The following is a 22,958-nucleotide window of genomic DNA, read 5'->3' as shown; positions in this document are numbered from 1 at the left end:
CTCCTACCTCAAACTCCTACCCTCAAAACGACGCACACCAGAACAACTAGACACAAAAAGAGTTTTTTTCCCCAAACTCTGCTAAACAAATAATTCCTCAACACTGTCAAACTATTTACTAAGTCTGCATTACTATTACTATTAATCTTCTCATCATTCCTATCACCCATCTCCTCCCACTTAGACTGTATGACTGTAACATGTTGCTGTATCCCTATGATTTATATTGACTGTTTTCTAGTATGATTCGATTGCTTATTTGTACCCTATGACTATCATTAAGTGTTGTACCTTATGATTCTTAATGAATGGATCTTTTCTTTTTATGTACACTGAGAGCATATGCACCAAAGACAAATTCCTTGTGTGTCCAATTACACTTGGCCAATAAAGAATTCTATTCTATTCTATTCTATTCTATTCTATTCTATTCTATTCTATTCTATTCTATTCTATTCTATTCTATTCTATTCTATTTTTAATAGCAATAAGATCTCTGATCCCAAATATCTCACAATGATCAGTTAAATAGAATAAATTGATAGTGTTACCATTGCATCAACAGATATGGTGAAATATTCTGCACTAATTTGAGAAGGATATTTACCTTCCATGGCTGTTCTTTAAGAATTTTCAACGTCATCCTCGACCTTTGCTTGTTTATGGATGAATACAGGGCATGCAAGGCATGTGCAACAGCATAGACAGCATTGTAGACACAGTAACTATGGACAGTCATCCTTGTTTCAAAAACAGTCATGGGAAGAGACTCCAGTTTCTCCTCCCCAGTGCAGATATTCTGGTCCACGGACTTAGATGAAGAGCTTGGAGTCAGGCAATCAAATAGTTGCAGCCAGATCTCTTTTAAGAAACCATCTGCTTTATGCAAAAGAGGGTTCCTCATCTGAACAAATTCCTGAAATCCTGACACTTCCTTAGATTGGATTGCCAGGGATATAGCGCCATGGAGGAAATCTGTGCTCCAGTTTCTTTGAAACAGGATGGATGTAAAGTCCACATCTGCTGTCATGATCCAGACTTTTGCTTTTTTTCCTGCCTCATCATAAAATTCTGAAACTTCAAGCAAACCCCATAAAGATGTTATGCTGTGAAATTCTCCATGAAAGATCACCGCATTAGCTCTGCTGTTCCAGGCGAGGTTTAATTTAGCACGGGATGTTTCCACAAGCGCACCCAAATTACTGAACAGCCCCCCAGCTAAAGTTTCAATGAAATCAAAACAGATGCCATGCTTTGAAAGGAAAGGTACTATCTTCCGGAGCAATAATTCTGTCTGATTGCCCATGCCAATATAAAATATGCCCATCCATGTCCACTTGAAATAAAGCAACAGCTGGAGAATCCCATAATATTGATAATCTGCATTGGGGAACATCCAATGGAAGGAAATTGCTTGATTCTGAGTTTTCATCTCTGGAGCAGAAGAATAGGCAAGCTAAGAGACGGTAGCAAAAAATGAAGAGAAGAAGGAGAAAAACAGAATAGAAGGGTTTGTCTTACAAGGAATTTAGATTTTTTTGTTTATTTGTTTGTTATTGCAGCAAAACCTGCATGATGTTGTGGTTTCTAAAACTATACTGCCTTCTTTTGACTAAAATCATATGGTCTGATACGAAAGGGAATTATTCCTTTTATGATCTCTTAAATGGAAGCCTCCCAAGATTAAAAAAAAAAATAGTAAAATATTTAATTAAAGTAACTATTAAGACAAAATATACTTGAGTGGAAATACTAATAGTAACCTTTATTGTCACTGCACAACATATGTACAATGAGATTGGTCGAGCTCCCTCAGTGCATCCCCCCCAACACAATACAACTCACAGTGAAGACAGAAAACCCCTAACCCAATAAATCATATTAACAAAAACCCAGTCCTATTGAATCAGTGTGAACATGTTACATGTTGCGCCCACCCTGCAAGTCCATCGTACTACGATGTTATGATGTTATTTCACATTCAGGAGTCTGACAGTCCACGGATAAAAACTGTTCTTCAGCCTGTTTGTGCGGCTGGCTAGGAGGGTAGGAGGGTAAAGTAGTAGTGAGCAGGGTGAGAGCCGTCCCTGAGAATTTTCCTCACTCTTCTAAGGCAGAGAGCCCGAGCGATCTCATCTAGTGGTATCAGGAGACAGCACACAATGTTTTGTGCTGTGCTCACCACCCTCTGTAATGTTTTTTTCTATCTGCAGCTGTCAAGCTGGCATGCCATACCGTGATGCAATAAGAGAGGACGCTTTCTATTGTGGACCGGTAAATACTGAATGTAACCTGAATTTCAGAAATCAATTCAATAAGTAAATATTTCCATATTTAACTGGTAACCTGGATTTCCATATCTTGGTTTATTTCACACTCTTCCCTGACTAATTTCAATTTTTGGTTTGTCCTTTTCATTCTGTCTAAATTACAATTCAAATTAGTAGCCAAATCAACATTCTGGAACCCAGCATCTTATGTTTCATATTTAACAAGCAAAGGAATTGTTACGGATTTCTTCAGGTTTTTTTTTCCTCTTCCGTGAACAAAAACTACCTGTGCAATCTTGTATTGACTCAGGATGGTTGCTATGTAAAAAAAATCGTTTGAGTTAGGTCCTCCAATGACTGCGACTAGGTTGTTCTGGAAATCACATTTATAGTTTGGGATGAACCTGTCTGGTGTGGAGAGGATTTTCATTGTTGCTTCATATGTCAGTTTTGGATTAAAATAGTTATTATAGATGTTGAAGCCCAGGGTGACATTGGTCAAGATCTGGGGATTTCCATTAATCTCTTTTACAGCAAATACCAGAGCCAAGATGTGCTGATAAGTCTGAGTTAGTAATCTGCAATACAATTTAAAAAATAATAAATACTTTCAATGCATATGCTTATAGAGAGACCCACTTGCAATTTTAATAACTTTGAATACATATACAGTGTATATAATACATGAACATATACAAATACGTTGGAAATATCTCCAGATATTTACTACCATTAATTTGGATGGTAACAGCTAAATATTAAAAAAATATATATCCAGAATTAATCCTGCTTCTACAAAATGTGTCTTATAAATTTTCTCTGCAAATCCATGGCAGAGCTAATGATTGCCCTTTTAAAATTGGTTCATATACAATATACCCCCCCCAAATGTAATGTGAAGACAGTTGTCCTTTCTCTGAAAATATCAGTATCTTCAAGAATGAGGTTCTACAGATGACAAGCTCTTCTGTCTTCCTAAACTAAAAAAAGTGATTTTTCAGAAATAGGAAGAAATGCTTACTTAGGTTATATATAGCAATAGCATTTATTTATTTATTTTTATTTATTTTATTTGATTTCTATACAGCCCTACTCCCGAAGGACTCAGGGCGGTGCACAGCCAAACAATAAAATACATACATACAAAATTTAAAAGTGGAAATTAAAATCAAATTAAATAGTTTTGGCCCATTTAGACTTATATACCACTTCATAGTGCTTTTACAGCCCTCTCTAAGCGTTTACAGAGTCAGAATATTGCTCCCAACAATATGCGTCCTCATTTTACCAACCTTGGAAGGATGGAAGACTGAGTCAACCTTGAGCCAGTGAGATTTGAACTGCCGAATTGCAGCTAGCAGTCAGCTGAAGTAGCCTGTAGTGCTGCACTCTAACCACTGTGCCACCTCAATGCCACAAAACAATATATGTTTTGTTTTATCAGGTCATTGACAGAAATATCATCTGTTTATCATCTATCATCTATCTATCATCTATCTATCTATCTATCTATCTATCTATCTATCTATCTATCTATCTATCTCTAGCTAGCAAGCTAGCTAGCTAGCTCTATCTACCTATCATCTCTCTCTCTTTCTCTCTCTCTCTCTCTCTCTCTCTCTCTCTCTTTCTCTCTCTCTCTCTCTCTCTCTCCCATTCAAAATCCACCCCATCTCCCCCCCATACACAAAAGTAAACAAACTATACCATCACCACTTCTACTATTAGCAGGACAGAGATACAACAGATGTGTAAAGTATCCAACTCCTTACATAAATGCAGCTGAGAGGTCTTCAAAGGGATGTCTTGTGAATGTGATCGTCTCCGAAACTACAAAGCTGTGAGAAATTATGCCACCAAGTATGGAGTCTCCTGGTTCATGGTATTTATGAAAAAATGGACTGGAGTCATCCAGGCTGCCTTTTGAAAAAGAAACTTTACAAATGCTCATAGGAAACACCCCTAAAACCAATATTCCAACTATAAGATATCCAAACATTCCTGCAGAAAATCTATTCACTTCGTCCATAACTGGTGGAATATTCTCCAATGGAACAGTCAGGATTTAGCTGGAAAGCTAAACAAGCTGAGAATAAACCAGCTTTTGAGCTAAATGTCCTCTGTACTCAAAGTTTCAAAGACCAAAGGGAAGATATCCTTTATTTTTAAAGTGGTGCCCACGTCCTGTTGTATTTTACAGGGAGTTGTCAAATGAAAAGGAGAAGTCAGACAAGATTATAAGAACAGAGCAGCTGATTACCTCACCAGAGTTCTTTCTGTTTCAAAACAGTGAGGAAATAATTCCCCCATCCCTGGTGTTACATAGTGATTTTTCAGCTTATTCCCATGGTGTAATTAGGCCATAGTTTGCAATGACTATTCCAAATGATGCCAGGGGAAAAGAGTGATCACAACAACCAAGTAACTCCTGAAGAATGTTTTTTCCCCCATAAAAGTTGCATTACATTTTTCATAAAATTTGCATTATCTCATGAACTGTACATGAAAATAATCCCAAATAATCTACCCCGTGTCAATTCAGTGATGCGGTGGATGTGATGTGCCAGTGCCTGGAGGCTGTGAGGGTTTGGATGGGAGTCAACAGGCTCAGACTTAACCCAGACAAGACCGAGTGGCTGTGGGTATTGCCTCCTAAAGACTATGTTGACTGTCCATCCTTGGTCCTGAGGGAGGAGAAATTGTCCCCCTCAGAACGGGTTCGCAATTTGGGTGTCCTCCTAGACTCACAGCTAAGATTAGAGCAACATTTCTGGTTTCAAATCTATATGTTGCTTTATTGTTTTTTGTAACCAAGTATGTATTTTAGTCCAATATTTTTTCGCCTTTGAGCATGTCCACCACATATAATAATATGAACCTGGTATCCAACCCCCTTCTCAAGCATGAGAACCTATACCATTTCAGACAAGTGGTTGGTCAATTTCCTCTTTTTATTAACTGCTCTCGTTTGTTAAGATCAGGTCTCACTATAATAATGTAACATTTTGGGAAAAAGACACAAGACAGGAGTCCAGCACTGGAGGCCAAGATGGAGAAAATCTCCACAGCCACTGTGTATTTCCCTTTGGTGCTAATGTACGCAGGGACAAATGATAACCACACACTGCAGAAAACCAGCATGCTGAATGTGATGGATTTGGTTTCCTGGAAAGTGTCTGGTAACTTCCTAGCTAGGAAAGCTACAACAAAACTGATAATAGCCAGGAAACCCATAAAAGACAAGACACTATAAAACATGACAACTGACCCCTCATTGCATTCGACAACAATTTCAGAAATGAAGGAGTGCTTATCCAAGTCTGGGAAAGGGGGAGACATTCCAAGCCACACAATGCAAAGAAGACTTTGAATAAAAGAACAAGAAAGAACAATAGAAAGGGTTAATTTTTTCCCAACCCATGTCCTCATCCGTGATCCAGGCTTAGTGGCCATGAAAGCAAGAACTACGGTAATGGTTTTGGCCAGCATACAAGAAACAGCCACTGAGAAGATGATCCCAAAAGCAGTTTGTCGAAGGAGACAAGTGATCTTCATGGGTTGACCAATAAAAAGCAGAGAACAAAGGAAGGAGAGGAGGAGAGAGATGAGGAGGGTGTAGGAGAGGCTGCGGTTGTTGGCCTTAATGATAGGTGTGTTGTGGTTCTTCAGAAATACTCCTAGTACCCAAATGGTCATGAAAGAAAGGATAATGGCTACTGTCACCAAGCTGCTTCCTAATGTTTCTTCATAAAAGAGGTATGTTATATACTTGAAAAGGCAGAAATCCTGCTTATTGTTTGGATACTGATCTTCTGGGCAGCGAAAGCATTTGTCCATATCTGGAAAAACAAATATAAATTGAAAGTCAAGTGTTGGTTTGAGAATGTTTGTTTTATGTTTATGTTTTATTAAATTTATATACCACCCTACTCCTGAAGAACTCAGGGCGGTGAACAGGCACAGAATAAAATACATAAATACAAAAGTTAGAAACAATTTAAAACCAAATTAAATAATTTAGCCCAAGACAATTAAAAAACCCCATAATTTAAAATAAATTAAAATTTCAGTTTAAAAAATTAAAAAGAAAGGGGACAAAATTAGGCCAGGCCGGCTTGCTGGAATAGGAGGGTCTTAAGAGCACGGCGGAAAGTGCGCAGATCCGGGATCCTCCGTATCTCCGGGGGGAGCTTGTTCCAGATAGTGGGTGCCCCCACAGAGAAGGCCCTCCCCCTGGGGGCTGCCAGTCCACACTGCTTGGCTGATGGCACCCGGAGGAGCCCCTCTCTGTGAGAGCATACCAGCCGGTGGGAGGCTGTTTGTAGTTATAGGTGGTCCCATAAGTAACCAGGTCCTAAGCCATGGAGCGCTCTAAAGGTGGTAACCAAAACCTTGAAGCGCACCCAGAAGACCACCCGGAGCCAGTGCAGCTTGCGCAGGAGAGGTGTCACACGGGAGCACCATGTTGCTCCCATAACCACCCGCGCAGCCATACTCTGCGCCAGTTGGAGCCTCCGGGTGCTCCTCAAGGGGAGCCCCATGTAGAGAGCATTACAATAGTCCAGGCGGGAGGTGACGAGGGCATGAGTGACTGTGTGTAGGGAGTCCCGATCCAGAAAGGGACGCAACTGGCGAATCAGGCAAACCTGATGAAAAATCCTCCTGGACACGGCTGTCAAGTGCTCTTCTAAAGACAGCCGTGAATCCAGGAAGACGCCCAAGTTGTGAGCTCTCTCTGTGGGGACCAGTGATTCACCCCCAATAGTCAGTGATGGCATCAACTGACTATATTGGGACCACAGCCACTCGGTCTTGGATGGCTTGAGCCTGAGCCTGTTCCTCCCTATCCAGATCTGCACGGCCTCCAGACACTGGGACATCACTTCAAGGGCATTGTGGGGTGGTCCATGGTGGAGATGTACAGCTGAGTATCATCAGCATACTGGTGGTACTTCACCCCGAAACCATGGATGATCTTGCCCAGCGGCTTTACATAAATGTTGAACAGAAGGGGTGAGAGGACCAATCCTTGTGGCACCCCATATATGAGGGGCCTCGGGGTCGACCTCTGCCCCCCTGCCAACACAGACTGCAACCAGTCGGAGAGAAAGGAGGAGAACCACCGTAGTGCAGTGCCCCCCACCCCTAATGTTGATATAAAAGACATTTATTCTACCAGTAAATGGCAACATTTCCATTCTGAAAATGGAAAACCAAACAGAAAAATATAGAAAGACCTGTTGAAACTCAAAATATGTCATAAAAATACTGGATGGATAAAATTATATGAAGATGAATTTAATAAAAATCCAATGGAAAACCTAATAATGACTGTAAAAATGCTTAAAATAGAGTGAAAAGGATTAAAAGTGAACATCTCCCACAAATTATTAATTGCATGGCTTATGGCTGAAATATTTGACTAGCCAACATCTGACTAGACTAGACTAGACTAGACTAGACTATAGACTAGACTAGACTAGACTATAGACTAGACTAGACTAGACTAGAGCAGACCAGACCAGACCAGACCAGACCAGAACAGAACAGAACAGAACAGAACAGAACAGAATAGAATTCTTTATTGACCAAGTGTGATTGGACACACAAGGAATTTGTCTTGGTTAAGTCGGAGTACATAAAAGAAAAGATACATTCATCAAGAATCATAAGGTACAACACTTAATGATAATCATAGGTAAACAGTCAATATAAATCTTAAGGATACCAGCAACAAGGTTACAGTCATACAGTCATAAGTGGGAGGAGATGGGTGATAGGAATGATGAGAAGATTAATAGTAATGCAGACTTAGTAACTAGTTTGACAGTGTTGAAGGAATTAGCTTACATCTTGTTATAGTTGAATGGCTTAATGAAGTATTATATGAAGAGGATATCAACTGGTTAATAACTGGCAAAAGATATTATTTAGATTATTTAGGAGAAAATAACATTGTTCTAATAGAACAAAAAGGAAAGGAAAGGAAAAGCATAGGTACAAAATAACAACTTCTGATTGATGAAATTGTACTAGAGAATTGCAAAAGCCAAAGCCAATAATTTTCATATGGTCTGGATTGATTTTAAAAAGGTGCTTGATGATCAAATATTTGGAAACAATTATTTGTTATCATAGCTGGATGATAAAATATTTGGAAACCACTGCTATCAGTAAAAACATTAGAATTTTATAGAAAAAAATAATGAAGACAGTGGAAGATAGAATTGGTGGTTGGAAATGAAAAATATGGGCTTGTCAATATTAGGGGAGGCATCTTCCAGTGTAATGATCACCCTTACTATCATCCTTATTTCTCATTGTCAAGATCTCAATTCCAGTGATTTTGAAGCAAATGAATCTTGGCTATAGAACAGCAAACAATGCTAATGAAATCTGATATTATATGGATAGATTATCTGAATCTTTATGAAAACTCAGAAACTGAAATTCAGTCATTGACAAACACTATAAGAACTTTCAGCACAGATGTAGTAATAGGGTTTGGCCTAGAGAAATGTGCTACAGTCGCAAAAGAAGGGCAAAACGGTGTACAGAAATGAAGTTGAAATGCCAAATTGCCAAACCATCAGAAACCATCATAATGAAACTTAGAAGAACCTGGGCATTTTACATTTGGAAAACTTCAAGAATGCACAAGTACAAAATGTGATTAGTAAAAACTTACAAAGAGTAAGAAAAATGCTAAAAGCAAAACTGAATGGTGGAAACACTATCAAAATTGTCAGAGTTTGTTTATACAGCGTGACTACTATTATGAGACAACCCAGAAGCAAAACACAGCACACAGAGACTTTTATATTTAACAGTGGTTTATATACAAGACATATACAGGAATATACATGGTTGGCAAATACCTTACAAACAATCAAACTTCTTCTTAACTCTACATGGAGGACTCTGCTATGAATACCGGACACAAGGAGTGAGAATACGCCCCCTCCTGGCTGAAATTTATAAACATAAATTTTAAATCTTTTAAAATTTAAAAGACTTGTGTGGACCCTGTCAGAGTCTTAAAGAGGCTACACCAATGCTGATTCATTCTCATTGCATCAGCCTTACATTTCATCAGTTTTACAGTTGCATTAGCCTTACATTGGCTGGTCAGCTTTAAATCATCAGTACCCTGACAAAAGTCATCAATACTGGGGCTATATACAGTATGTGATATGATACCACTACTGGAATTTTTAACTCGGAAAAGCTGAACTGGAGAGTTTGAATTGAAAATAAGAAAACTGATGACTATTCACTATGTAGTACATCCCTATAGTGAAGTTGATAGATTACACTTGCCTCATAGAAATAGAGGCAGATTTTTACTTCAGGTCAAATAAACTTTTGAAGAAGAAAAGCTTGCATGGGCTGATTATGTAAAAGACAGCCAAGAAGTGTACACATTGGAACTTACTAAACTACAGGAAACAAAAATGAAGATTGAAAAAATTTAATAAAAACATCACCGGAATACTGGCAAGGAAGAGCATTGTACGGTCAATTTCTGCAAAAGATCAAGAGGGCAGAGTGGATAAATATAAAACCTGACAAATGCTTACAATTGGAACATTTAAAAAAAGAAACTGAAGGCTGGATTTTGCCTGTGCAAGAGCAATCTATTTGAATTAATGCAATCAAGCCCAGGTATTTTTTTTAAAAAAAAATCAAATGATTCAAAGTGCAAATTGTGCAAAGAAGCAGGAGAAACATTAGATTGTATACTCAGCTTGTGCAAGAAGATCATAAAAACTAAGTTATGCATGTTTAGGAAATTGAGTTTGGTATCTCTAGAAAAAGTGCAGAGAAAAGCAATAAAGATGATTAGGGGACTGGAGGCTAAAACATATCAAGAACAGTTGCTGGAATTGGGTATGTCTAGTTGATGAAAAGAAAAACTAGGGGCTGCCACAAAGACGAGGGAGTCAAGCTATTCTCCAAAGCACCTGAGGGCAGAACAAGAAGCAATGGGTGGAAAGTAAGGAGAGAAGCAACTTACAACTAAGGAGAAATTTCCTGACAGTTAGAACAATTAATCAGAGGAACAATTTGCCTCCAGAAGTTGTAAATGCTCCAATACTGGAAGTTTATAAGAAGAGATTGGAACCAATTGTTTGAAATGGTATAGGGTTTCCTGCCTAAGCAGGGGATTGGACTAGAAGACCTCCAAGGTCCCTTCCAACTCTGTTATTCTATTCTGTTCTGTTCTGTCCTGTCCTGTCCTATCCTATCCTATCCTATCCTATCCTATCCTATCCTATCCTATCCTATCCTATCCTATCCTATCCTATCCTATCCTATTTAAATGAAGGAACACATCTAGTCTCTATCACAACGTCTCTTACCTGTCTGATTTGTGATCTCTCCTTGAGGACATGGAACACAGTTATAGCAGCAAAATGGTTTTCCTTCTATTTTGGCTTTTCTGTAACCTGGAGGGCACTTATCATTACACATGGAGAGAGGCGTTACCTATCCATGAAGGAAATAAAAATAGGTTCAGATATTGGGGGAAAAAATATTCAGATGGAAAAAATATCCACATTTCAACATTATGAGATTGTGATGCGAAAGATCATCTTCCCATCACCATAAATAATTCCAGGCCCATGATGGATAGAAATCTTTTGATCAGGCCTGACCACATCCTTTATGGTAGGTAAAAATACTCAATAGAAAATAATGAAATTTTGTTAACTTTATGTCAACTTCCTTAGAATATTGGGCAAAGTAATAAATCAATATAGACATGATGTGGAATCTACCTGATTAAACCAAGTGGGCCAGGTAAGGTCATATTTGCATAGAATCCAGGAGTATTTATGGTGATAGTCCCTGGCTCCTAATGGCACACGCCTCTGGCAATCACTTTTACTTTTGTTTTAATTGTTTGCTCCACTTACTTGATAAAAAAAGAACAGAGCCACAGCTGAGAATATCCCCATAAAGTGTACAGTTTGTGTCCCTCTACATAAATTATCAATCAATCTACCTATTGTTGCCCCCCATATATTACATGGATATTGAACCTATCCCTAGAACAGGGGTCAGCAACCTGCGGCTCTGGAGCCGCATGTGGCTCTTTCACTCCTCTTCTGCGGCTCCGTCACTCAAAATATGCATCACAACCGCCAATGTGCGACACCTGCAGGCATGCGATTTATTGAGCTTTTCAACTCCTGGTGGGCCAACCATGAATAAATCCAAGAAAAGAAAAGTTTCAGAAGAAAATAAAATGTTTAATTCAACTACATATGCTAGTTTTGTGGCCGCTCAAGAAATAGTCAGGCATGGGAAGGGTTTTGTGGCTCCCGGTGTTTTCTTTTCTGTGGGAAATGGCTCTTTTGAGTGTTTAAGGTTGCAGACCCCTGCCCTAGAAGGATTCAGATTCCCCAACAAATCCCATGATTGAACCAAATAGATATTTTACCAGAATAGCCATTTAAGGATATGCAAATCAGACACATATTCTCATGTGTCTGATGTGCTTAGTTGTTGGACAATTTTTCTTTGCTATGACTAAAATAATTGAGAAAAAAAGAATGTAATTCTGGTAGATTTCCATGAACCTTCTTGGAAGATTGGTCAAAGTGATCAATCAATGTGGACATGATATGGATTTTACCTGATTAAACCAGGTGGGCCAGATGATTTCATCCTCTCTAATGGTCAGCAGGTGATGTGAGAGAGGGTCTGGATCTATGGTTCCCACCTTAACTCTACGGAAGGATTGGTTTGGGAAAGTGACCCAGTTAATGATATCAAATCTTCCTACAAATTCTCCATTTTCATCAAAGGAAATCTTGTCTCCGGCACTGTTATTGAACGAAACTCCTCTCAGGAAATGGTGAAGCTAGGCAGCAAGGAGGAAAAAGTTGGAAAGGAGATAAAAGCATGGGATGAAGTTTGATTGAAGATGCTTTGCAAAATGTCATCAATCTGATGAATGCCACCAAATAAGAAAACAGATATTCAGCACAATTATAGTTCTATAAAAATAAAGGTAAAGGTTCCCCTCACACATCTGTGCTAGTCGTTCCCAGTTCTAGGGGATGGTGCTCATCTCTGTTTCAAAACCAAAGAGCCAGCACTGTCTGAAGACATCTCCTTGGTCATGTGGCCGGCATGACTAAATGCCAAAGGTGCACGAAATGCTGTTACCTTCCCACCAAAGGTGGTCCCTATTTTTCTACTTGCTTTTTTTATGTGCTTTCAAACTGCTAGGTTGGCAGATTCTGGGACAAGTAACGGGAGCTCACCCCATTATGCGGCACTAGGGATTCGAACAACTGAACTACCAACCTTTAATTTTTTTTATTGAAAAGTTTTATAAGAAATACAAACAATTTTCTCCCCCCACCCTTTCCCCCTCCCCACATAATAGAAAATATACATTTTCTTATACATAATAAATCCTACATATACATGTTTCCCTTAAAGAAAACATTAAAATAAGACATTTTAATTACATTCGGAGTTGCTCTTCTTCTTTTTCTTCCCTCATTCCACAACAAACCTTCTTCTTCTCCTCCTTTCTTTCCCTTCCCTCCCTTCTCTTCTCTCCTACTTTCTCCTACCTCCTCTCCTACCTCATCCTACTTCCTTTTCCTTTCCCCCACTTCTCTCTTCTTTTCCCCCTTCTCACCTTCACTCCTACTCCTGTCCCCTTCCCTTCCTGCTCTCCTTTCTTCCATTCCTCTCCCTCCCTCTCCTCTTCCTACCCTCTCCTCCTCTCTCCTTTCTAACTTCTTTGCTGTGAAATATTCTCCTCTTTAGTATCTGAGCAACTCCTGTATTCTAATCGTTGATACTTTCTTCTGTTAAAACATTTCTCTATTCACCACTTTTTTCCCTTCCCAACCCTTATCCCACTCTCCCCACCCCTCCCTGACTTCCCAGAGCAAAAACAGGGTATAGCATCTAACAAACATATGCTAAAATAGACGAATTAATTATAGAATTCAAAACTCCCATACGTTCTTTAACTCCCCTTGCTCCAATTCATCAACCTCCCTTTTATAAATTCTCACAACCAATTAAGTTAAATTCTTCCTGATTATAAAAAAAAACTTTTTCTTGATGAATAATCCAATACTTTAACAGTATTACCAACAATAAAAATCATGAATAAATTCCATTTCCATACCCTCAAACATCATTCTTTTTGAACATTACTCCCTAATGAAATTCTGAATTTAACATTAATCCTCTTTCCTTCAGAAAAAAATGGGCATCTTGAAATCTTACACATTTTATCTCATATATCTTTTAATATAATATAATCTTATGTTAAACATTCTAAAAATCTCTTAATACCATTAAAGCACTTATTCACCAAATATAAATTTCAAAATCTACAGGAGGATATCCCTGAAAGCTTACACAATTTATCTCATATATCTTTTAAAATAATATAATCTTATGTTAAACATTTTAAAAATCTCTTAATACCATTAAAACACATATTTGCCAAATGCAAATTTCAAAATCTGCAGGAAGGTATCTTTCTTAAACTTCTGTTCTTCTCTTCTTTCTATATTTTTTCCAATCCTTTTTTTTAATGAATTCTTTCAACAGCCCCCCCCCCCCAGTTTTATTTTTGAAAATTTTAAAATGTTGATTTGAGGTTGATGTTTCTGAAATATTCGCTCTCTTCTTGAGGTCACGTTTTCTAATTTGAAATCCCCATTTCGACTCTTCTTGCTTATACAATCATTCAGTCCATTCCTTTGTCCATACAGCCAAAATCTGTTGCCATAAAGATTATCAGCTTGCAATAAGAAGTCTATTTGTTGCTTTTCTATCAATTGAATGGAAATGTCTGCCAGAGCCTTTGTTTCAACTGTGCCAGCCTGCCTTTCAATCCTGACAGCCTCTTGCTCTTCCAAAAACAAACTCTTCTGAGTAATTTCCTGCTGCCTCTCAAACAACTGCTTATGTTTTCCCAAGCTGTTTTTTGAAAAAGCTCTTTCAATTGTGTCCAGGAGAGCAGAATTAAAGGATTCTAGAGATTCTTGAAAAACCTGAACAGTCACAGCTTGAGAATTTGCTCATCCCTCCAACAGCTGCTTATGATTTTCCAGGCTGCTTTTTGAAAAAGCTCTTTCAATTCTATCCAAAAGAGCAGAATTAAAGGAATCTAGAAGTTCTTGAAAAACCTGAACAGTCACAGCTTGAGAATTTGCTGATTCACCAGCCCTGATGTCAGCCATATTTCAGCCAGCTATCAGGACAACAATTCCAACTATTTTCCACACAGTATAAAAGCAAGCTTTTAATTAAAGTTAGTACCAAATTCTTTTCCTCAATACCAAATTCTTTTCCTGGCAGCTTCCACTTTAAAACTTTCTCTTAAGGTGTAATCCAGTAGCTGTATCACTGTTGCAAACGTTAACAAGCGTTAACAAGCACTTTCCCTTGTAGCTTCCTCCTCCCGCTCTCAGACGCCATTTTCTGCATTTTAAAATGGAGTTAAAGTGTTACTTGCAATTTTTTCCTTTTTTTCTCCTGATTTGCTCTGTCTGCAATCAAAGTAAAGATGTTAAAAGTCCCCCCAGTTGTTTTCAGCAGATTTTGGTCGCAGCTTCTAGCTCCGCTTTAGCGGAGTCGTCCCTGGTCCAGAGCAGCTTGACAGACTTCAATAGGGAGCCCACACCCTTCGCGCCCCAGGATTTCTCCTGGCGCACTTGGGGGGCTCTACCTCCACCTGTCGACTCTTCTCTCTCCCCTTTGCCTGGGGAGAGGGTTCCAAGCCTCCAGACAGCTGTTTTTCGGCTGTTCTGGGGCTTTTACGGAACCGGGGATCAGGCGCTCGTAAAAGAGTGTCTTCGAGGCTCGCGGAGCCAAACCGGAAGTCTGAACTACCAACCTTTCAATCGACAAGCTCAGCATCTTAGCCACTGAGCCATCACGTCCGATAGTACTAGAGTACTAGAATATTAAAGTATAATACTATATAGTAGTATAACAATAGCAGATTGCATCATTGTCTGGAACCTTAAAGCTTCTTATCCTAAATGATTAATATGGTTTTGTAGGCTTAATCTCTGAGCAGATTTCCCACAGATTATGAAATATTTATTCCTTATGGGAAAAAATATGCCAATCTTCTACAAATATAATGTATAATGTCTGACTTAATATACGGAAAGCCTCCAAACCTTAAAGGACCTTAAAGCAAATGCTTCTTGGTGGAAATTATGTCAAAACCATAAGCAAAACGAGATCTGCAGTGAATATTATCAATTCTTACAAGGATGATGGAGACAGTCCAATAGGAAGAAAAGCTTCCAATGATCAAATAAAGGGAAATAATTCACATCCAGTTTGGAATAGACTTTTGTGGAAATGGCATCACATTGGCTGAGAACCGGAACCTAGGGCCATTGAAGAAATAAAAACAAAATTGCTAACCGAAAGCACCAAAGGGAAAACAAGTAACAATGGGTGGAAATTAAACCAAGGAGAAAAGTAATCGAGAACTAAGGAGAGTTTTCCTAATGGTGAGAACAATTAACCAGTGGAATGGTTTGCCTTTAGATGTTGTGAGTGCTCCATCAGTGGAGGCTTTTAAATAGAGACTGGACAGCAACTTGTCCAGAATGGTGAAGTGCAAGGGTGTCAAAATCAATTTCATTGTGGGCCGCATCCGAGTTGTGTGACCTCAGGGGTGGGGAGTGGGGTATGTGTGTGGCCAGGGTGGGCATGGCCAACTCAACATCACTCGTGTCAGGAGTGCCTGTGGTGGCCCAATTGCTCTGCCAGCAAAAATGGGTTCCTGAGCTCCGTTTTCAGTTGCAATGGCCTCTTGCAACTCTCTGCCAGTGAAATCGGAGTTTGGGAGGGCTGAAAGTGGTCCTCCCAAGCTCTGTTTTCGCTGGCAGAGGCACTGCGGGCCGGTCCTTTGTGTTTCCAGGGCAGCTCCACAGGCCAGATCTAAGCACCCCGCAGGCCGGATCCAGCCTCCGGGCTTTGAGTTTGATGCCCCTGGTATAGTGTCTCTTTTCTTTCTTTCTTTCTTTCTTTCTTTCTTTCTTTCTTTCTTTCTTTCTTTCTTTCTTTCTTTCTTTTATTAGATTTATATACCGCCCTACTCCCAAAGGACTCAGGGCGGTGAACAGGCACAAAATAAAATACATAAATACAAAATTTAAGAACATAATTAAAACCAGATTAAATAATTTAGCCCGCGACAATTAAAAATCCCAATAATTTAAAACAAATTAAAATTTTGATTTAAAAGAATTTTAAAACAGGGGAGAAGATTAGGCCAGGCCGGCTTGCTGGAATAGGAGAGTCTTAAGACTCTCTCCTGCTTGAGGGTGTGAACTAGAAGACTTCAAAGATCCCTTCCAACTCTGTTATTCTATGTATGTTCAATACAGTATAGAGCAGCTCATCCCAATCTTTTTCTCTGACGATACGTTTGGATCACACATCTTCATATAAACACCCAACTTGAAGATAACATTGGTTCTTCTTCATGCAAATAAGATCTCTGATCCCAATCATCTCACAACGATCAGTGAAATAAAATAAACTGACAATGTTACTGTGGCATCAACAGATATGGTGAAATATCCTGCACTAATCTGATCAGGAGATTTACCTTCCATGACAGTTCTTTAAGAATTTTCAATGTCATCCTCGATCTTTGCTTGTCTATGGATGAATACAGGGCATTCAAAGCATGTGCCACAGCATAGACAGCGTTGTAGACACAGTAACTGTGGGCAGTCATCCTTGTTTCAAAAATGGTTATAGGGAGAATCTCCAGCCTCTCCTCTCCAGTGCAGATATTCTGTTCCACTGACTCAGTGGGAAAGCTTGGAATCAGACAATTAAAAAGCTGTTGCCATATCTCTTTTAAGAAACCATCTGTTTTATGCAAAAGAGGGTTTCTCATCTGAACAAATTTCTGAAATCCTGACACTTCCTTAGATTGAATTGCCAGGGATATAGTGCCATGCAGGAAATCTATGTCCCAGTTTTTTTGAATCATGATTGATGTAAAATCCACCTCTGCTGTCATGATCCAGACTTTTCCTTTTTTTCCTGCTGTGTCATAATATTCTGACATTTCAAGTAAACCCCATAAGGTTGCTATGCTGTGAAATTCTCCATGAAATATTACTACATTAGCTCTGCTACTCAAGGCACAGTTTAAGTTAGTACGGAATGCTTCCAGAAGCACAGAGAACTCATCGATTATCCCACCCATTATCTTTTCAATGAAATCAAAACAGATGCCATGCTGTGAAAAAAAAAGGTAATACTTTCCGGAGCAATAATTCTGCCTGACTGCCGATGCCAATATAAAATATGCCCATCCATGTCCACTTGAAATGTAGTAAGAGTTTAAGAATCCCATAATATTGATAATTAACATTTGGGAACATCCAATAGAAGGAAATGGCTTGGTTTTGTGCATTCATCTCTGGAGCAGAAGAATAGGCAAGCTAAGAGAAGGCAGTGATAAATAAAGAAGGAAAAAACAGGATAGGAGAAGATTTTTTTCTTGGACAGAAATTGATTTACATTTTTTGCTTGTTTGCTATTGCAGCAAACCCTTAGTCTGCCGAGATTTCTAGAACTATAGTATACTGCCTATTTTTAACTGAAATCATGTGGTCTGATACTAATGGAATTTCTGCTTTAATGAAGCCTCCCAATAATCAAAAAATAATAAAATATTTCATTGGTAACTATTAAGGTAAAATATAGTTCAGTGGAAATACTGAAGGTAACCTGGATTTCCAGATTTTGGTTTATTTCACATACTTCTCTTACTGGATCCCGGATCTGCGCACCTTCCGCCGTGCTCTTAAGACCCTCTTATTCCTGGCCTAATTTTTCTCCCCTTTTTTTTAAATTTTAAATTTTAAACTGAAATTTTAATTTGTTTTAAATTTATTGGGATTTTAATTGTCGTGGGCCAATATTATTTAATTTGGTTTTAAATTGTTTTTAACTTTTGTATTTCTACATTTCTATTTTATCTTGTGCCTGTTCACCGCCCTGAGTCCTTCGGGAGTAGGGCGGTATACAAATTTAATAAAACTAAACTAAACTAAAACTAAACTGTGTTCCATTGTTTGTTTACCCTTTTTATTGTATGTAATTCAGGGGTGAAATCTATTTACCTTCCTTACCGGTTCTGAAGCACACGTGTGCATGTGCAGAAAGTAAAAAAAACATTACATCCTGGTTAAAACTAGGAAGTAAGGATGCCCGGGAGGTGATTGCTACCGGATCGCCGAACCACAGGGAAAAATAGCTACCGGATCAGGCGATCTGGTCCGATCCGGGAGCATTTCACTCCTGATGTAATTAGGATTCACATTAGTAGCCAAATCAACATTCTGGAACCCAAAATCTTGTGTTTCATACAGAGCAGGATTTCACATACTGTAGCAACTGGTTCGCCCAACACCGGGAATGTGTGCTTTCGCCATCCACACATGCATGAGACATCAAACAACACAGCAATTCGCTAGTCCGCGCCATCCACACATGGATGTGGTGTCAAAAACACAGCAATATAGGATGGGATTGCACCCAGGCAGGTGGGCGGGGGCGGACCCACCTGCAGGTCACCACTACAGGTTCGCCCGAACTGATCTGAACCAGCTGAATACCACCTCTGATTTCATATGCAACAAGCAAGGGACTTGTGATGGATATTTCTGCTATTTCATAAACAGGAACTACCTGTGCAATCTTGTATTGACTCAGAATGGTTGCTCCGTCAAGAAAATCATTTGTGTTAGGTCCTCCAATGACTGCGACCAGATTGTTCTGGAAATCACATTTATAGTTTGGGATGAATCTGCCTGGTGTGGAGAGAATTTCCATTGTTGCTGCATATGTTGGTTTTGGATTAAAATTGTTGTTATAAATGTTGAAGCCCAGGGTGATATTGATCAAGATCTGGGGATTTCCGTTAATCTCTTTTACAGCAAATACCAGAGCCAAGATATGTTGATAGGTCTGAGTTAGTAATCTGCAAGACAATTGAAAAATAATATCTTCAATGCATATGTTTACAGAGAGACCCAGTTGCAATTTTAATAATTCTGAACATGATCACTATCTGAGGTCCTATAAAATACATGGGATAAAATGTTTGCAGATATTAACTACCATTAATTTGGATGGTAACAACTAAATATTAGAAATATAAATTCACCGTTAATCCTACTTCTATAAAATTTGTCATACATTTTTCTCTGCAAATCCATGGTAGAACTAATGCTGGCCAGTTTGAAATCTCGATCATATTCAACATTCTCCCAAAAAACAAAACAAAATAAAAAATGTAATGTGAGGGTAGTTTCTTTGAAAGTATCAGTATCTCTAAGAATGAGGTTCTACAGATGACAAACCCTTCTGGTCTTTCTAAGCTAAAATAAATATGATTTTTCAAAAGTAGTCAGAAATGGTTACCTTGAGTTAAACAATTGCCAATTTGAGAATTCTTTTAAAATTCTTTTTGGTGTTATTAGATTATAAATGTATTGTTTTATTCAACTTCTACCCTCAAAACAATGCTATAGAGCACTGCACACCAGAACAACTAGACACAAGGGCAGTTTTTCCCGAATGCCATCACTCTGCTTAACAACTAATTCCCACAACACTGTCAAATAATTTACTAAGACTGTATTATTACTATTCTTCTTCTCTTCCTTACTAGCATCTATCTCTTCCCAGTTATTACTGTAACCATGTTGTTTGTATCTTTCAATTTGTATTGTTTTTATTTGTTTCCTAGTACAATTTGAAAGCTTATTAGTAACCTTGACAATCACTAAATTGTATTTTTTTTATTCTTGATGAATGTATTTTATTCTTCTTATGTACACTGAGAGCACATACACCTAAGACAAATTCCTTGTATGTCCAATCACACTTGGCCAATAAAGAATTCTATTCTATTCTATTCTGTTCTGTTCTGTTCTGTTCTGTTCTGGTCATTGACAGATGTATCATCTATCCATCATCTATCTATCTATCTATCATCTATCCATCCATCCATCCATCCATCCATCCATCCATCCAAAAAACCCATCTCCTTTTCCCTCCCCACAAAACAGTAAGCAAACTGTATTGTCATCATTTCTGATTTCATCAGGACAGAGATACAACAGATATATCTTTTCAGCATCCAACTTCTTACATGAATTCAACAAAATAGTCTTCAAAAGGATATCTTTGGAACGTGATCTTCTCTGAAATTACAAAACTGTGAGACATTAAACCACCAAGTATGGAGTCCCCTAGTTCATGGTACTTCTGAAGAAATGGACTGAGGTCACTCCTAGTGTCTTTTGAAAAAGAAACTTTACAAATAGGAAACAGCCCTAATATCAACGTCCCGATGATAAGGTATCCAAATCTTCCTGTAAAAAACCTACTTGCTTCCCCCATGACTGATGGAATACTGTGCAATTGAACAATCAGGATTCAGTTGGGAAGCTAAAGTTGCTGGCAACAAAATTTAGGCTATTGAGCTACAACTCCTCTGTATGCATTATTTCAAACACCAAAGACAATGTTTTATGGGCTTAAAGTTCCAAGCTAGTCATGCCTTGTTGTATTTTACAGGGAAATGGCAAATATAAAGGAGGAGTCAATCAAGATTATAAGAGTAATGTAGATGATTACCTCACCAGAGCTCTTCCTGATTCAAAACAGTGAGGAAATATATTTTTTTTTCCTTGTGGTGTTGCACAGTTATTTTTCAGCTTATTCCCATGGTGCAATTATAGGGCATGTATTGTAATGGCTATTCAAAGAGATGCCAGGGGAAAATAATGTTCATAACAGATGAGCAACTTTGGAATAATGTTTTTTAATAAGATTTGCACTAAGTTGAAACATGCATGTTCATGAGAAATTAAAAATAAGCTTAGAAATCCAAAATGACTCCTTTCTTCAGCACTCTCAACTGGATAAATTTTACAGAAACTGCCACAAAATCCGGAAACTTATGTGAATGTATCATATAAATGATGCAATCTGTAATTAAAATAAAGAAATTGAGACATTTATTGAACTTTGTGTGGCTTAACAAATCCCATTTATTTAGAATTTCTAGTATTGATCTGTAGTTGACTGGCTGGACACTAGATACTATGTGTATGTATGTATGTATGTATGTATGTATGTATGTGTGTGTGTATGTATGTATGTATGTGTGTGTGTGTGTGTGTGTGTGTGTGTGTGTGTGTATACACACACACACACACACACACACACCAAAATAAGCACTAGGGCTTATTTTCGGGGAAGCATAATTTCAGGGTGATCAGCCCAGCTGGGGCACCCCATCCCTGGTGCATGCACAAAAAGTGGCAGCAGCTGCAGCACACTGGCCCCTTTGTTAGTGCACTCTGGGACTGCACAGCCCATGCAGTGCAGATGAGTTGATTACTTGTCCAAGCAGCAGACAATGGCAGACAATGGCAGAGGTGCAGGGGAGAGGCACACAATCTGGATGCACCATGCAGGCCCCAGGAAAGCCAAGAGTCATTGGGCCTGAGTGGGCGGGCAACCACAGCAGGCTCATCTTCACGCAACAATGCAATCCAGATGTGATGCATGGGTCACAAGCAAGCTCAAAGACGGTGGGGTGGAGTGGATGGGCAGCTTGCCTGCAGCCCACATGGAGCATCAAGATCACCTGCCTTCCCCCTGCCTCTGCCTCCACCTGCTGCCAGTGCCTCCATGTGAAGATGAACCTCCCACGGCCAGCCACCTGCTATGGCCCACCATCTCTTAGCTTTCCCGTGTCCTGCGCGGTCCATCTGGATAGCGTGCCTCCCCCTGTCTCTGCTGCTTGGACAGGTAATCAACTCACCTGTGCTGTTCTTCAGACCTGAAGAAGCTTCTTGGATGAGAAGCAAACTGTTTTCAAAAGAAAAAAGAAAGAAAATCCAGTTGCCTTCTGAAAAAGCACTTTGGGGACATACATTTCCGGTATAAGTTTTCTTATATCCTGATTCTCAGATTAGTAGCCTCTCATATCTTGATTTTCTACTTCTCTTTGCTTTATTGGGATTGTTACATTTTCTCTCCAACAGAGGGAAAGTAGGCAATCTCTACAGTGCCTTGATGGGGTGAGGCGCATGAATAAAAATCAAGCGGGGGTGGGGATGGGAGGGTGGAGCTGCTTACCCTTGGACAGTTGCAGCCAGGCTTCTCATATCCTGACACCCGTCTCGCCTTGCTGACTCACTTCTTCTGCGGCCACTTGCCACCATTTGCATGGATCACCCATGTTTTGCCATCAGAGGCCTTCAGAAAATTGACATGTGTGTCAATCCAGAGTGCGTTTCTCGGTTGCAGAGGTCTTTCCTGAAAGCCTCTGGCAGCGAAACAGAGACCAGGGGTGACACACTTGAGTGGCAGCAAGCAGTGGTGAAATGTAAAATTTGTTACTACCAGTTCTGTGGGCATGGCTTGGTGGGAGGTAATGTGGCTGAGTGGGTGTGGTCAATTTTTTTTTTTTTACTTTTAAAAGCATTTTTTCTACAACCTCTTTGGCCGAAGAGGTTGTAAAAAATGATTTTAAAAGCCTCTGATGATCAGGAAACTCATCTGGGATCATCAGAGGCTTTTAAAAGCATTTTTTCTATAGCCTCTTCAGCCGAAGAAGTTGTAAAAAAA

General features: G+C 39.1%; 1 protein-coding gene across 1 annotated transcript; it reads right to left on the bottom strand.

Moving 5' to 3' along the window:
- Window positions 1-5,182: 5,182 nt before the first annotated feature.
- Window positions 5,183-19,483, bottom strand: LOC117658933 (vomeronasal type-2 receptor 26-like). Its single transcript, XM_060692460.2, has 4 exons — window positions 18,999-19,483; window positions 11,914-12,141; window positions 10,634-10,760; window positions 5,183-6,109 (listed from the first exon to the last, which is right to left on the bottom strand). The coding sequence occupies exons 1-4, from the start codon at window positions 19,140-19,142 to the stop codon at window positions 5,208-5,210; spliced, it is 1,401 nt and encodes a 466-aa protein (XP_060548443.1). The 5' UTR covers window positions 19,143-19,483; the 3' UTR covers window positions 5,183-5,207.
- Between the last annotated feature and the right edge of the window lie 3,475 nt (window positions 19,484-22,958).

Source organism: Pantherophis guttatus, chromosome 4, assembly GCF_059756535.1.
Source record: "Pantherophis guttatus breed Tessera chromosome 4, ASM5975653v1, whole genome shotgun sequence".
Taxonomy (NCBI): Eukaryota; Metazoa; Chordata; class Lepidosauria; order Squamata; family Colubridae; genus Pantherophis; species Pantherophis guttatus.
This window is presented reverse-complemented; position numbering and strand designations above follow the sequence as displayed.